This window comes from Gymnoscopelus braueri (genome assembly GCF_963280865.1).
Source record: "Gymnoscopelus braueri genome assembly, chromosome: 19".
NCBI lineage: Eukaryota > Metazoa > Chordata > Actinopteri > Myctophiformes > Myctophidae > Gymnoscopelus > Gymnoscopelus braueri.
Genome location: NC_137621.1, coordinates 42,677,292 through 42,691,855, shown reverse-complemented (window position 1 = coordinate 42,691,855; position 14,564 = coordinate 42,677,292). Strand labels below are relative to the sequence as shown.

Here is a 14,564-nt window from a genome sequence, read left to right as displayed (position 1 = left end):
GAAAATAGCCGATCTACAAGCTCACAACGCGTCGCATCGCGACGCTTTGTGAGCTTGTAGATCTGCTATTTTCAAATAGCTGATGCATATGTTAAAGTGCTCATGTGGCCCATAGTCGCTTCTTTTGGGCTGGTTTTCCTAGACCTGGTTGCTTGTTTCTCTCACAGATTCTGGCAACACTGTTCCCAACCTGTGCATGATTTACTTTATTTATTTTTTTTGGGCGGGGGGGGTCGGGGGGCAGATGACTGCGAAGTGACAATTTAAGGACTTTAAAGACCTTTTTAATACCTAAAAAAATAGAAGAAAAAGACCATTTGTGCATCAAAAGTAATCAACAAACTATAGTGTAAAAACGGGTCAAACTTTGGAGTCAAAAATTTTGAAAATAACTGATCTATGAGCTTATAGGCTATTTTCAAAATATTTATCTGTAGAACCAAGTCAACTAAATTAAATGCCTCGACTACATTCTACAAGTGCTTTTCAGGGGTGGGGGCAGTTAAAATATGATTATTTTGAGGGGGGGTCACGACTTAACGGATGAGGTGTGAAGTCACAGTCACTTGGTGTGCACTTGGTTTGCTAAGTAATTGTCCCCCATCCTGATGAAAACACGAGGTGGAAATAAAACATTTGTCAAAACAATGTCGAAGAAATTGTCCCAAGTAGTGACGATTTCAATGTTCTCCAAATTGGATTTAAGAGGGGGTGGGGGTGGGGGGGGGGGGCAGGTGCAGTGGCTCAGGAGGTAGAGTGGCCGCTTGGGAAACAGAAGGTTACCAGTTCGATCCCGGGCTCCCCCAGAGTTGGTTTCGAAGTGTGCTTGAGCAAAGACACTGAGCCCCTAATTGCTCCCAACGAGCAGGTTGGTACCTTGCGTGGTTTCCTCCGCCGTCGGTGTGTCCGAGAATTGGTGAATGTAATGCACATTGTGAAGCGCTTTGGATAAAGGTGCTATACAGATTTATTTATTTACCATTTAAGTGATTAAGGGTTGTGGTTTGTGTTTTTGAATATACGGTCCGGTTTGTGTTTTTGAATATACGGTCACCCTAGGGGAGAATGGGCTTCGTGTCAGCGCCGCAAAGCATGCGAAGGCCGCTCACATGCACCCAGGGGGTCCGGCACATTCGGCGAAACGGCCGAGGAAGCAGAGTTGATGAACCATAGCTTGTTTTAACCACTTAACCACTTAAGCCCTATATACTTTGCCGTACGCCGCATAGTGAAAATAGCCAACCCACAAGCCTATAATGACATGACCAATATGGGAACACCAGGTTGAAAGTGGCCTTAATGAAGCTGTAGCACGCTACCTAACGGTGCAACACGCACGCACGCGTGTTCAGTTTGAGCATTCCTGAGAGCGAGACGCCGGCGAAAGTGGCGTCGAGGCACAAAATAGAAGCGGCGGGCGCAGCTCTTGCCTGGCTTAGCATTTCTCACCCTTGACATATTTTCCAACGGTTGTTATTTCCATCTCTCTGCAACGTTTGTTTGCTGCTTTGGTTCCGTGACTTATAGGAGGAACAGAAAGCCAAGCATATGCTGACATCTTATTTACCACCAAAGGCCCCCGAGCGTGCGCATGCGTGCGTGCGTGTACTGTATCTCTGTGTCTATGTATTTCAGCATTGTCTGCACTGCTGCTAGTACTTGTTAAAAAAAAAAGTGTGTGTGTGTGTGTGTTAAATAGCTCCATATTCTCATAGCACTGTATGAATTCAAATTCATACAGTATACAGGATAAACAAGTGAAATTGGAAATGGTGACACGAAAAAATGAGCAGACAAATTTTCAACTGGAACACTACAACAAACACCGACAAATGGGTTCTTTCACAACTGATTCGATGAAATTTGCACCGCACCTGAAAATGTATTTTCATTGTGTTAAAGAGTTGCAAGAGACAGGGTGACCCCTGCTATTGAACAGGGGTCTGCTCATAATTCCAACGTCCCATTATTCCGAACCATTGAACAAACACTATAGCAATCATTACTATCAGAATATAGAGCTTTGACTTTTTAACTGAAAACTTTTTTTGTGAAGAAGTATCACTTATCCTACCTTTTAGGTATAAAGTAGGTCTTGAGTACTTAAAAAAAAAAAAAAAAAAAAAACGACATGAAGTGGGTTGGTGAGATTCCAGGACATGAATGGTAATGGCCGAGAGTCTTCCAGCCATATAGGAATTAATTCACGCGTGCCCACAGTTCAAGATTAGCCTCCCGTGTGGCACTTATTAACCCATTAAGACCGGGAAACACATATCTGTGTAACCACTTTAACCATTATTTTATTTTTTGGCTATTCAAAAATAGCAGATCTGCAAGCTCATAGCGCGGCACCGAGTGCCGCGCTATGAGCTGGTAGATCTGCTGTTTTTGAAAAATCGTGAAAATGTGTGCAAATCTTTGAATATATGTATATTTTAAAGCGAACATTTAAAACATTTTTAGCGACCAAATACATATCATTTTGGGTGGTCCTTGACATGAAAAAGTTTGAGCACCATATTATAGCGACATACGTTTTTCAGAAAACTGTTAGGATTTAGAAAACATTTGTATAATCCCCAAAAGCAAAGATTTGAGTGAGAAATGTTTGTTTGCTTTAAAAATATATAAATATTCAAAGCTATTTCACGATTTTTCAAAAATTGCAGATCTACAAATCTAAAAACTGACACTCGGATGCGTTCCCGGTCTTAATGGGTTAAAATGATGGCTGCTCCCTTGAGCGTATAGGTTTGCTAACCGTGGTGGCTGAGAGATAAGAGGCTAACAAGGAGGTGAAAATCCCCCCCCCCCCAGCCCGACGATTTCAATTGCTTTCTTTCAATCGGTGGAGGAGCTATCAATGCTAATTGGTCCACGAGGATGGCCCTTGGAGGGGGGGGATCACCTCCGTTGGAATGCATTACAATGTGCGCGCACGTGTGTGTGTGTGTGTGTTTGTATTACCATACTTGTTAGGACCAAATGTCCCCACAAAAGTATAATGCACACAGAAAAATAATTGTTCTAAAATGTTTCTTTAAAAGGCTATATGGTTCCACAAAGAACCATCAACGACTACCATTTGATCTAGTTGTTCATGTTCCTCATCTAGTTCTAGAGAACCTTTTTTTTGGTCTAAGTTCTTTGAGGAACCTTTAAACTCTTAAACCACGTCTTAACACATTGGGTGCCAGCATTTTTTCATAACAACTTACGTTGGGTGCCAGCATTCTCCCCATTGACTGCGCTTTGCTGTTTAAAGCTCTAGACTCCACGAGGAGCAAATCCATGTAAAAAAAAACATCCATTCATGTTGCGCGATGACCCTGGCTACAGCCTGGAACGATAACATTTCACTCGCGAGTTACAATGGGGGGGGATCGCGCATCGCGCATGACCGGTTTTCCCCACCGGAAACAGATTCGGAGATATAGGTGTTTTAAAGAAGGAAATAGACAGGAAGTGGATGGCGGCCATGTTTTTGTTTTTCCGGTGATCTATCTGGCCTATCCTTCTCAAGATCACAATGGGTACTCCCAGAGCTGCTCTAGCCCCGCCCGTGTGGAGAAAAACGAAAAAAACAAAAAGACATATTTCACGGTCTGGACCGTGTTCGGCACCGGACCGCTACTCTGCGCAAACACGGTTCAGACCGTGTTTGGCACCCGATGTGTTAAAAGGCAGACATTCATCGAAAATAGCAGATCTACAAGCTCACAACGCGTCGCAGTTGACGAAGTTCACGCGGTTTAAGGGGTTTGGGTTCTTCAGAGAACCATTCGCATGCATGGTTTTGAAAGGTTCTTTCTGGAACCAAAAATGGTTCTTCGATGGCATCCCTCTGAAGAACCAGTTTTGGTTCCAGTTGGCACCTTTACATTTTCTGTGTGTAGAATATGAGAAATAGATGTCGTTTCCTGGTCCTCACAAGGCATAATGGTTAATGGTAATGGTTGTTTTATGGTAAAAAATAAATAAATAGAGTTTACTATTAGAAAAAGATTCAGGTTGGTGTTAGGATTATAGGGTTACGATCAGACATTTAGAAGTTAGGTTTAGGGGTTTGAATTACGACGTGTTGTGAGCTTGTAGATCTGCTATTTTTCGGCTTTAGTGCTGAATTGGTTAAAAAAAACGGTGTTTGTGATATCGCTATCCTAACATGTTGATGTCCTCACAAGTATGGTAATATACAAACCGTGTGTGTGTGTGTGTGTGTGTGTGTGTGTGTGTGTGTGTGTGTGTGTGTGTGTGTGTGTGTGTGTGTGTGTGTGTGTGTGTGTGTGTGTGTGTGTGTGTGTGTGTGTGTGTGTGTGCGTGCGTGCGTGCGTGCGTGTGTGCGTGATTCTTTAACAGAATTAATTATCAACCGAGTAACAAATGCATTGGACATAGTATGTGATCGATCTGGTTTTCCCTGAGATGAGACTATAGCCATTAGCAAACAAACTTCACAGTCATGTGAACAGACCTTGAATCTCTCTCTAACTCTCTCTCTAACTCTCTCTCTCTCTCTCTCTCTCTCTCTCTCTCTCTCTCTCTCTCTCTCTCTCTCTCTCTCTCTCTCTTTGCGACAGTCAGACTTTTGAGACTTTCTTTTTAAAACGGCATCAAGGAAAAAGATCCATAACTTTGAGGGGGAACGGGGGGAAAAAATCAACCTAGTTCTAGCGTCTACTCTGTGCTCGCAAAACGGATGGTAATGGCTTTGCCGCCGTGTGGTGTAGCAACAAGCCTTAGCAACGGGTATATTAATGTCACCGGCAAATCACAGGCTGGAAAAAAAATTAAATGGAGGTCACGTTAGACGATCCGTAGGTGGTCCCAGGGTGACATATCTTCAGTCCCGTGGGGAAACGGCTGAGATCCCTGCCGCTTTTTTTCCAGTACGTTTGTTCGTCGTCTTCTTCCCTAATGACGGTGTGCAGAGAAGCATGAAGGCCAACTGTCAGTCTCTGGGAATCAAGGCCTTTCTTTCTGTCTTTCTCTCCATCTATTCCAGAAATCAGAGGATGACCTTTTTTATCATTGATGATTGAGTGCAGTGGGTCAATGATCCATGTGTTCAATTGTCTGTTCATGCTGCCTCTCTTATTATCACATTCGCTATTTTTATTTCTCGCTTCACCGTCTCTCCCTCTCTCTCTTCCAAACACATTTGTATGGTTCTTTTCAGTGGTGTAAAGTAACTAATTACATTTACTCAAGTACTGTACTCAAGTACAATTTTGAGGTACTTTTACTTTACTGGAGTATTTCCAATTGTCTATACTTATTAGCGCTAATTAACACTTAATTCAACACAAAAATATATATGTTAACACCACCTTTAACCCCACGAGTACACGTTTTGTACAATTTCAGAGTTACGCAGCTTTAAATTAACCAAATCAACAGCTTTTGATCTATTTAAAGTACCGAGGCACACAAGCCGTGCCAAGGCTTGTTCATTGTGCTTCAAGAGATGCTTGGTTTGTGTCTGGCCAGCGGAACATGTGACGTCCATAGAAAAAGTCCCCCCAGCCTTCTTGTCGTCACTTATAACTTGTCCAGCTTTCATGGTGTGCGCCTGAGTGTCTCCACTTGATTTAGTGTTTTGAATAAAATTCCATTTAGTTTTGGTCATATTTCCGTCATCTGAAATGTTTTACTTTTAGTCTAGTTTTAGTTGACTAAATAGGCTATCATAAGATTTTAATCAACAAAATCTGCGTTTGATTTAGTTGACAGAAAAGTTATGTTGGCAGGCCACGATGGTGTCGTAAAGCTCCTTACACACCGGGGGCGATTTTTTCATGCGAATAATACGTTTTTTTTTAAAAACCTTATAAAGTCAATGCAAGCTTCCATGAAGCGAAAAAGCGTCTTTTAATTATTCGGAACGAGTCAGAATTTTGCGTATATTCGCATAATCGCCAGTGTGTAATGACCTTAATGCCTGATTTAGACTTGTGCGTGCCGACAATAGCCGATCTACAAGCTCACAACGCGTCGTTCTGTGACCCGTTGTGAGCTTGTAGATCGCCTATTTTCTGAGTGCGACAACCCAGCATAAAATCTTCTCCAGTGGTACATTTACCTCTAGTTTTTATTTGTTGACAAACGATATATCTCCATATATGGGCACAAAAGAGAGACAGACAGACAGGTACAACGGGTACTCTGACAAAGCCTCTGACACTATGACTCAGACATATTGGTGGGATCGGCAGTACCCTGTAGGTGTGAGGGCCCCATAGCAGTGGTGGAAAAAGTACTTCAATTCTTTACTTAAGTAAAAGTACCACTACTGCGATACAGAAATACTCTGTTACAAGTAAAAGTCCAGAATTCTAAATTTACTTGAGGAAAGGTACACAAGTATTGGCATCAAAATGTAATTAAAGTACAAAAAGTTACATTTTTGAAAATAGCAGATCTACTAGCTCACAACACGTCGAGATGCGACGTGTTGTGAGCTTGTACTTGTAGATCGGCTATTTTCAAATAGCTTACAGTATGTATAAAATAGGGCTGAAGTGGTTAATGTATGTTTCATAATATCTGAAAAGTATATCTGAAAAGTAACTAGTAACTAAAGTTTTCAAATAATTGTAGTGGAGTAAAAGTACAATATTTGCCTCTGAGATGCAGTGGAGTAGAAGTAAAAGTACTGAAAATGGGAAATACTCCAGTAAAGTTAAAAATCCTCAAAAGTACAGTACTTGAGTAAATGTACTTAGTTACTTTACACCACTGCCCCATATCGACCCGAACCTCTAATTTAAAAAAATAGCCCCAAAAATGTGAAGCCAGGATGAATTTTTATTTTATTTTTTTGTCTAATTCCAAAATATGCTTAAATCCATAAGAAGATTAAGTATTATTAACCTCATTCCCGAAAGAGCCACTTTCTGGAGAATGTTTTTTTCTTCTTGTGACTTAGAATGCCAGCACTCAGTTTGTTTTGTTAGACGTCACTAACGTGCGCCCGGCATCGTCTAAGAGATTTGTAGCCGTGCGTGCGTGCCTCTGAGCTTTCTCGCTCTCTTATGAGCTCTCATCGGAGGGGAGTAAATGTTAACGCATTAAATCAAACCTCCAACAGTAGCTCCACAACATCTCATTAACAGTTTCACAGATTTCTGACCAAATTACCAGTGGTGGAAGAAGTACACAGATGACTTAATATTATATTAAGTCATCAACAGTGGTGTAAAAAAGTACTCAAATGTTTTACTTCAAAATTTACTTGAGTAAAAGTACAAAAGTATTGGTATCAAAAGGTACTAGTAAAAGTACTAAAATGTTTGAAAACAGCAGATATACAAGCTCACAATGCGATGCGACGCGTTGTATTTTCAAATAGCCTAGGTATAAAATAGGGCTATTGGTTAATGTATGTTTTATAATGTAATAATTTATATCTGCAAAGTAACTAGTAACTAAAGTTTTCAAATAATTGTAGTAGAGTAAAAGTACAATATTTGCCTCTGAGATGTAGTGGAGTAGAAGTAAAAGTATTGGAAATTGGAAATACTCAAGTAAAGTACAAATACCTCAAAATTGTACTTACAGTAAGTACAGTACTTGAGTAAATGTACTTAGTTACTTTACTCCACTGGTTTTCAGAACATTATAAGATGCAAACATAACAAAACAATTAACAAACAAGTGTGTCAGTGATGCATGACTCTGCATGTGCAGCAATGCAGTGACATTTAGTGTTAAGTTGACCAAATATAAATTCTCTGTTCATCCAGTATTCATAAACAGCAGTATTGTGAATTTGTGCACAGAGCCTAAAGCCAATATGCTCCTGTAGGCCTACCTCTCTTTACAGCCTTATCAGTGGCAGACATGCATGTGGATTACTGCAGGATTTATTCTTCATGCGGTAAAAGACGTATCATTAATTTGTTCAAGATTATTCATGTATTCGTGGGCAAGCATTTTCTGACGTGATTGAAGCTTTCCAGCACTTTTGATTTAACCTTATTATCCCTGGTGTCCCTATATGGGGAAATGTCAATATAGGCACAGATGCTGCAGTCAAAGCATAAGGCAACACAGGTTTTCAAAAAGTTCTCAAAAGTTTGTTTAATTTCCAACAAATTAACACAATTTCTAACAAGGGCTCTATAAAGAGGTCAACAGAACACAACTCTACTGAAAATAATGTTGAACCGAAGTGAACTGTACTCAACTAACAGACCTGCCATACTTATACTGGTGGACTTAACTTAATAAATACACACAGGGGAGGAAAGCATAAATACAGTAATTAGCCACACAGCACCTACACAAGCCCCAGTCCCCCCACCCCTTTCTGTCAGAGTACTTGGTATGGTCCTTGGCTTGGGCCTCTACATAAAAGCTGGCTCCACCCTCAGCCCCACCTTTCCCCATTCCAGGAAGCATCCGGGTAACTCAAACACATTTCAATAAAACATTTGGGTTGCTAAAATGTTTAACAACGCAATGGGGTTAGCATTTTTAGGGTTAGCATGTATTTGTATTTGTATGATTCTTTGAAAATAGCCAATCTACAAGCTCACAACGCAACACGTTGTGAGTGTAGCTTGTAGATTCAAATAGCCAATGCATATAGGTTTAAAGTGGTCAAACTGATGTTGATGCTATTGATGTATATTTTATAACATGATATACACATTTGAGCCATACTCTACAAGTAACCTACAGACAGGAGAGGGGATTCAGACAGAGAGGTGCCGGTTGGCTCTGAGCCGGGTGGGGGTTACAATTAGCATTGCCTTTTGTCTTACCTGGGAGACAGGAGGTCTGTCCCCATCCCCCCTTCCTGCCTTATACAGTTGCAAATCGAATCAGGGACTCAAAGTGTGATCTATTGTTTGTCTGGGTGGGGTCTCACCTTTTGAAGGCTGACCCCCACCCACTTATTCAATGCTATAAAGACCATACTGATGTGTATCTAACTGGTTGTGCCTCTCCAGGCCGTGAGGCTGTGGAGATGGTTGGCTGTTTGTACTCTGAATAAACTGGAAGCAAGAAACCTCACTGACTAGTGAAGACTCAAATTCATTCTACAACCCTTCATACTCACCACTGGAACAACAAACTTTCTACAATATGGCGTTGTTGGCAACTACAAAAGTGCAATAGAACCTTTAAGTCTGTGGTTTTCAGATACCACACTATATTAACCAATTTAGCTGAACCCTCATTGACTCCTGGGGGTCACCGGACCCCACTTTGAGAACCACTGATCTCTGACATGAGTTCATGATGTATCTACATTTCAGCCCGATCAGAACCCCTTTTGACTTCCATTATAAAATGAATGTGATGAATAAGTCAGCTTGTAGATCGGCTACATTTACTTCAAACTACTTTATTTTCCTTTTGGAACTCTATGCAGTGGTTAAAAAACAACATACAGACACAATACACTAAGATACCCAGGTCACTATAAAAAAAAAAACACTACCTAACATTACTACTAACATAATAAAACTACAGTGCTTGAAAGCATATTAAAATCCATATGGAGCCTGCCATTGGCACCTCAGTGAAACATCAGTGTATTGTCCAAGCATTGTCACGGGACAAAGGGGGGGATTTGCCAAGTATGAAATGGTGCCCAGGTGCGAATTGGCCTCATTTCACAACCAGGCAAATCGGGCACGACAATGGGGCAAAAGATGAGGAAAAGTGAAGAGAAGTGTGAAACGGTCAGATGTCATGTCTGTATATAAATGATATGCAACCTATGTGTGTACTAGCGTCCGTCAAGTAAGAGGGGACAATTTACTGTTGTACATTGAATGAAGTATACAGGGCTTAACAGATTCTATGTAATCCGTAAGTACGTATTTTTTTTACACAACACATTCTGCTGATAGGAGAAACATTGCACTCTGTGGTCTGTTGAGCGAAGATGGACTGTAAACTCCACTTATGTGCTCATATTCCAAGTTCAAGATCAATACAGCCTGCACCCTGTTCAAAAAACAGCGACCTAACTTGTTCTTGATATAGACTTCCAGCTACTTTTTCAGCCATAACGATAATAAGCGTGTCAACAACCAGGCTTGTCTGAGAGCTGACATCTTTGCTTCTTGTTTTCAGCGCTGGGGTTAAGAGAAGGTGTCATGGTGAGATGTTTTCCCATGCCGGCGAGAGCTATCGATTACAAGAGCAGAGGTCTTACCTAATGCACCATCTGCCGACTTTTGTTTTGCCTCTGCCGGCAGACCGTAAGCCTTAGATGCTATAATCGGCATTTAAGTTGCAATACCAACCCTTGACGGCCCATTCATTGAAACCGAAAAGTCCTATGTGATTTATTTATTTATTTTTTCTTTGTCTCTGTCGAGTTTTTGTTTCATAAACATCCACCGTAGACATGTTATGATGACCAGTGGTGGAAAAAGTACTCGAATGTTTTACTTATAAGTAAAAGTATCAATACTGCAATGTAGAAGTACTCTGTTACAAGTAAAAGTCCAGAATAAAAAAATTACTTGAATAAAAGTACAAAAGTATTGGTATCAAAATGTACTTAAAGTACCAGTGTAGATTGGGGTCCAGGAGATTGAAAATAGTATACAATGGGGGTCTTTGGGCCTAGTGCATATCAAACTGGGTGTCCTTGAAATACAATAAAAATTGAGAGCCAATGACATACACGTCCACTTGGAATCAAAGATGAACTGATTCAAAGTTTAGTTGGTCGAAGGTCAAAGGTGTCAGAAAACAGGTTCATTACATTCCGTCCAAGTCTTCATTCACTACATGTGCTACATGAGTCTCTGGACAGACAGGGATAAAGGGCAACTGCTTGGCTGAGGCCATACAACAGAGATGTTGTAGTGTGCATTCAATATCCGCTGGCTCATGTCTATGTTCTCACTGCTGGTGGTGGACAATAACTAAGTACATTTACTTGAGTACTGTACTTTAAACTGTACTGTAAATGTTTTTTGAACATATCTGTGCTTCACTTGATTATTTGCACTTGATTTATTTTGGGATACTTTCACTCCACTACATTTCAAAGACAAATATATTAGATTTTCTGGGGGGGAAATATTAAAATTGTAATACAGCAATGCATTGCTGCAAAAAAAAAACTGTACTTTTCAACATTTACTGTAGGTATTTTTTAAAAGCTATTACTCAACTTCTGTCCTTTAACTTAACCAATACAATTTTGGCAGAGCAACTTTCACTTGTGGTTGAGTAAAATTCGACCCGACAACTATCAGTAGGCTTCTTAAGAAACTGGGGTTGAGTAATGTGTCTGTCACAGGCTATAGCTTCAGTTGGCCATAGTATTTCAGAAGGCAGGTCAGGTCTGCCGTCCGCCCGTCACCGAAGCACAACTTCTTTGATCCACCATTCCTTCTTTCTCCTATCTCCCTCTGCAGGCAACCCAACCCAGACCTAAGTGCTCTGGACTATATATTAGCCCTCTACCCGCCCTAAAACCCCCTTCTCCCTGTTAACCACTTAAAAGATCACTTCACCCATTTTCAACTTTATCTTCATACAGTATAATTGGTCCTCACTAATGCTCATTACCATATCTGTCTACTCACTCTGCATCTCATTGGTGGGATATGGACCGTTCAGAAACCTATGTATACATACCAGTGACATCAATGTTGGATTCCAAGCTAATAGAAACTACAGTTTTTATCTTCCTGGAAAAGATAGCATGCTGAAATATTAAGCCGCTGTTGTTGCATTGATAAGAAAAAAGAAAATACATTCTAGTTGAACATTTCCAAACCTGCCTACTGATGATGTCACTGGCAGGCAGGTATCTGAACTGTCCACTGTCCTCTGAGACGCAGAGCGAGTAGACAGAAATGGTGCCATCTTGGTGAGGACCAATTATATGAAGATAAGTCGAAAATGGCCGAAGTGCTCCTTTAAGCCCCATATACTTACATCGTACAACAAATGGCTATAAATAGCTTATCTACAAGCAAGCACACAATCAATGCGTTACATTTTGCAAATCCTCCCCAATAATGACCAAAGCCCAAGAGCTAGACGCCAGGTTGAAAGAGGTTAACCCCCCCTCTCCCTTCTCTACTCCTTTTCTCTCTTTCCGACCTCGCTGCGTCCTCCGTCACTCGTCCTCTAGCCCCCCCCCCCGTGTGCCTCTCAACTCATTACTCTGTTCTTCTCATCTCCTTCTTCTTCGCCTCTAACCCATTATACACTCTCTCTCTCTCTATCTCTCCCTCTCTCTCTCTCTCTCTCTCTCTCTCTCTCTCTGCGATGTTGAGGTATAATTTACTTGAATAATATAATATTCTCAATGCTTTAAACTCCTACTCCAAACTGTATAATGAATTAGTAGGCTACTTTACTTTCGGTACTTGAAGTACATTTTGGTGCCAATACTTTTGTACTTTTACTCAAGTAAAATGTCTTTCTCTGTCTCTCTCTCTAGGTCGTTTTCTCAACGGCAGCTACTGCTCTTTTGAGGAGGGGGAGTGTGGCTGGCAGTCCATCCCAGGCCGAGGAGGGGTCTCCTGGAGGAGAGGCCCGTCCCCCGCCAAGGCCTCCAGACCCAGCTGCCCGGCATCAGGTGGGTGGCTCTTTCTCGCCTCTATAATGAGGTTTAAACGGACTGTTTCCCAAAATCGGGACCCGTTTGTGCATGGGGCGCGTGCACATTGTTATGGGTCACGACGAGTAAACGTCATTTTTTTGTTTGTTAAAAAAAAAAGAAAATCCCAAAAGAAAATCATAAATTAGTAAGATTTATTTTAGAAATTCCATAAATAAAATACAAACCTTTACGTGTTTCTAATTTCTCTTTTGGGTCTCGAGCTAAAAAGTTTGGGAACAACTAATTTAAATAATGCTGTTCTGTTTCTATGTGATGGGTCTGTTCAAGGACAAGCGTTTGTGTGGGTAATTAATAGTGGATAATCACCGTCAAGAATGAAATAATGAGTTGCAATGCACGTGCATATTAAAAATGTAAAAAATACACGCTTCTCGATTGTTCAATTAATTGAAAAAGTAATCGAGAATAATAGAGAACGGAAGTCTGACACCACTGCAGCTAGAGTCATTATTTCTATTGAAATTCCCATAGAGCAATCTTAGATCATGTCATGTAAGAACTGTGTTCCAAAAGTAAACAAATTAGTCGGATTTTACTTATGAAGCCTGCTGTCTGTGAAAAAGTTAAAATGTATCGAAAGAGTAGGAAAATAAAAAAACGTTCTCCAAACTCATCAAGAGTCACATACTTGACATAATCGCCCGGCTGATTCTTTTATTTTTGGAATGCAGTTCTTATATGACACAATCTAAGATTTATCTTAGAACCCACCAGGTTGCAGGCAAAAGTCAAATCAAATCTGAGTTTGTGGCTTTAAATCAATGTGACTGCAGCTTATCACCTTGTGGGTGTGTGGGGTTTACTGCTAAATTGAAGCTGTTTAAGCTATATAGCACCAACCAAACCTGTTTAAAGTGCATCCATCGACCTGCTCAATGATCATTCTAAAAGTTATCTCTGTTTATGAACAACTTAACCCCTGCGGTATAATCGTCACTGTCGGACAGAAACCTTGCATCTCCATATTTCAACTTTTTAAAGTTGTGTTTTATTTGTAATTTAAAGCACTACTTCATCATACAAGAGGGTCATGCAAGAGCTGTGAAAATAGCAGATCTTCAAGTTCGTTGTAGATCGGCTATTTTACTCATTTAAATCTTTAAAAAAAGAATGGTTTCCTTTTCCAGCAGTGATATACTTAATTGCATGACAAAGAGATTAAATAGCCGATCTACAAACGCAACAGATTTTCCCTTTTTTGGTAAAATGTAAAAAAAAAAAGAGGAAAATTTCCACCTAAAAAGGCATGCCCAAAATATAGGGATGCCTGGTTGAGAGTGGCTAAGTAATACGACACGTTTACTAGAACGTTGTGCCGTTCACGGGCTAGATTCTCTGAATCCTTCCTAAGCTGTTCGAGTGGAATGAAATATCCATCTATATTTATCAAAAGAAAAGTAGAAATAATGCCAACAGAGGGCAGCTCCCAAGAGCCCACGGGAGGAGGGATATGCCCCGATGATGGTTATGATATTCATAATTAATTTTGAACGATGGTTATATTTAGACTACGGCAGAATCCCACATGGATCACCATCAAGCTAATTGAACGGAGGGCTGTTTAGCAGGTCAACACAAATGGAAGGAAAAAAACAAACTTGTGAAATCACGGCGTGTGTGTGTGTGTGTGTTCGTGTGTGTGTGTGTGTGCGTGTGCGTGTGCGTGTGCGTGTGCGTGTGCGTGTGCGTGTGCGTGTGCGTGTGCGTGTGTGTGTGTGTGTGTGTGTGTGTGTGCGCTACAGGGAGTACATTCAGTGTGGAAGGGAGCTCGTCGAAAGGCCAGCAGGGCTCAGCAGTATTGAGGAGTCCCCTGTTTCCCCCTCCACTGAGGAACTCTCCCTGCGTGGTAAGAAACACACACACACACACACACACACACACACACACACACACACACACACACACACACACATGCACACATCTATACACAAAAATGTATATCATTTAT

General features: G+C 40.9%; 2 protein-coding genes across 2 annotated transcripts in view; one reads left to right on the top strand and one right to left on the bottom strand.

Moving 5' to 3' along the window:
- The window catches only part of ttc7b (tetratricopeptide repeat domain 7B), a 600,383-nt gene that overhangs the window by 255,417 nt on the left and 330,402 nt on the right, over window positions 1–14,564 (bottom strand). The window lies entirely within an intron of this gene.
- LOC308074812 (ALK tyrosine kinase receptor-like) overlaps window positions 1–14,564 on the top strand; it is a gene marked incomplete at both ends in the record, with an annotated part of 155,895 nt that overhangs the window by 56,034 nt on the left and 85,297 nt on the right. Inside the window, 2 exons of the mRNA XM_080414311.1 lie at window positions 12,434–12,571; window positions 14,359–14,462. Of these exons, the coding sequence (XP_080270437.1) occupies window positions 12,434–12,571; window positions 14,359–14,462 (242 nt within the window). The remainder of the gene's footprint in view (window positions 1–12,433; window positions 12,572–14,358; window positions 14,463–14,564) is intronic.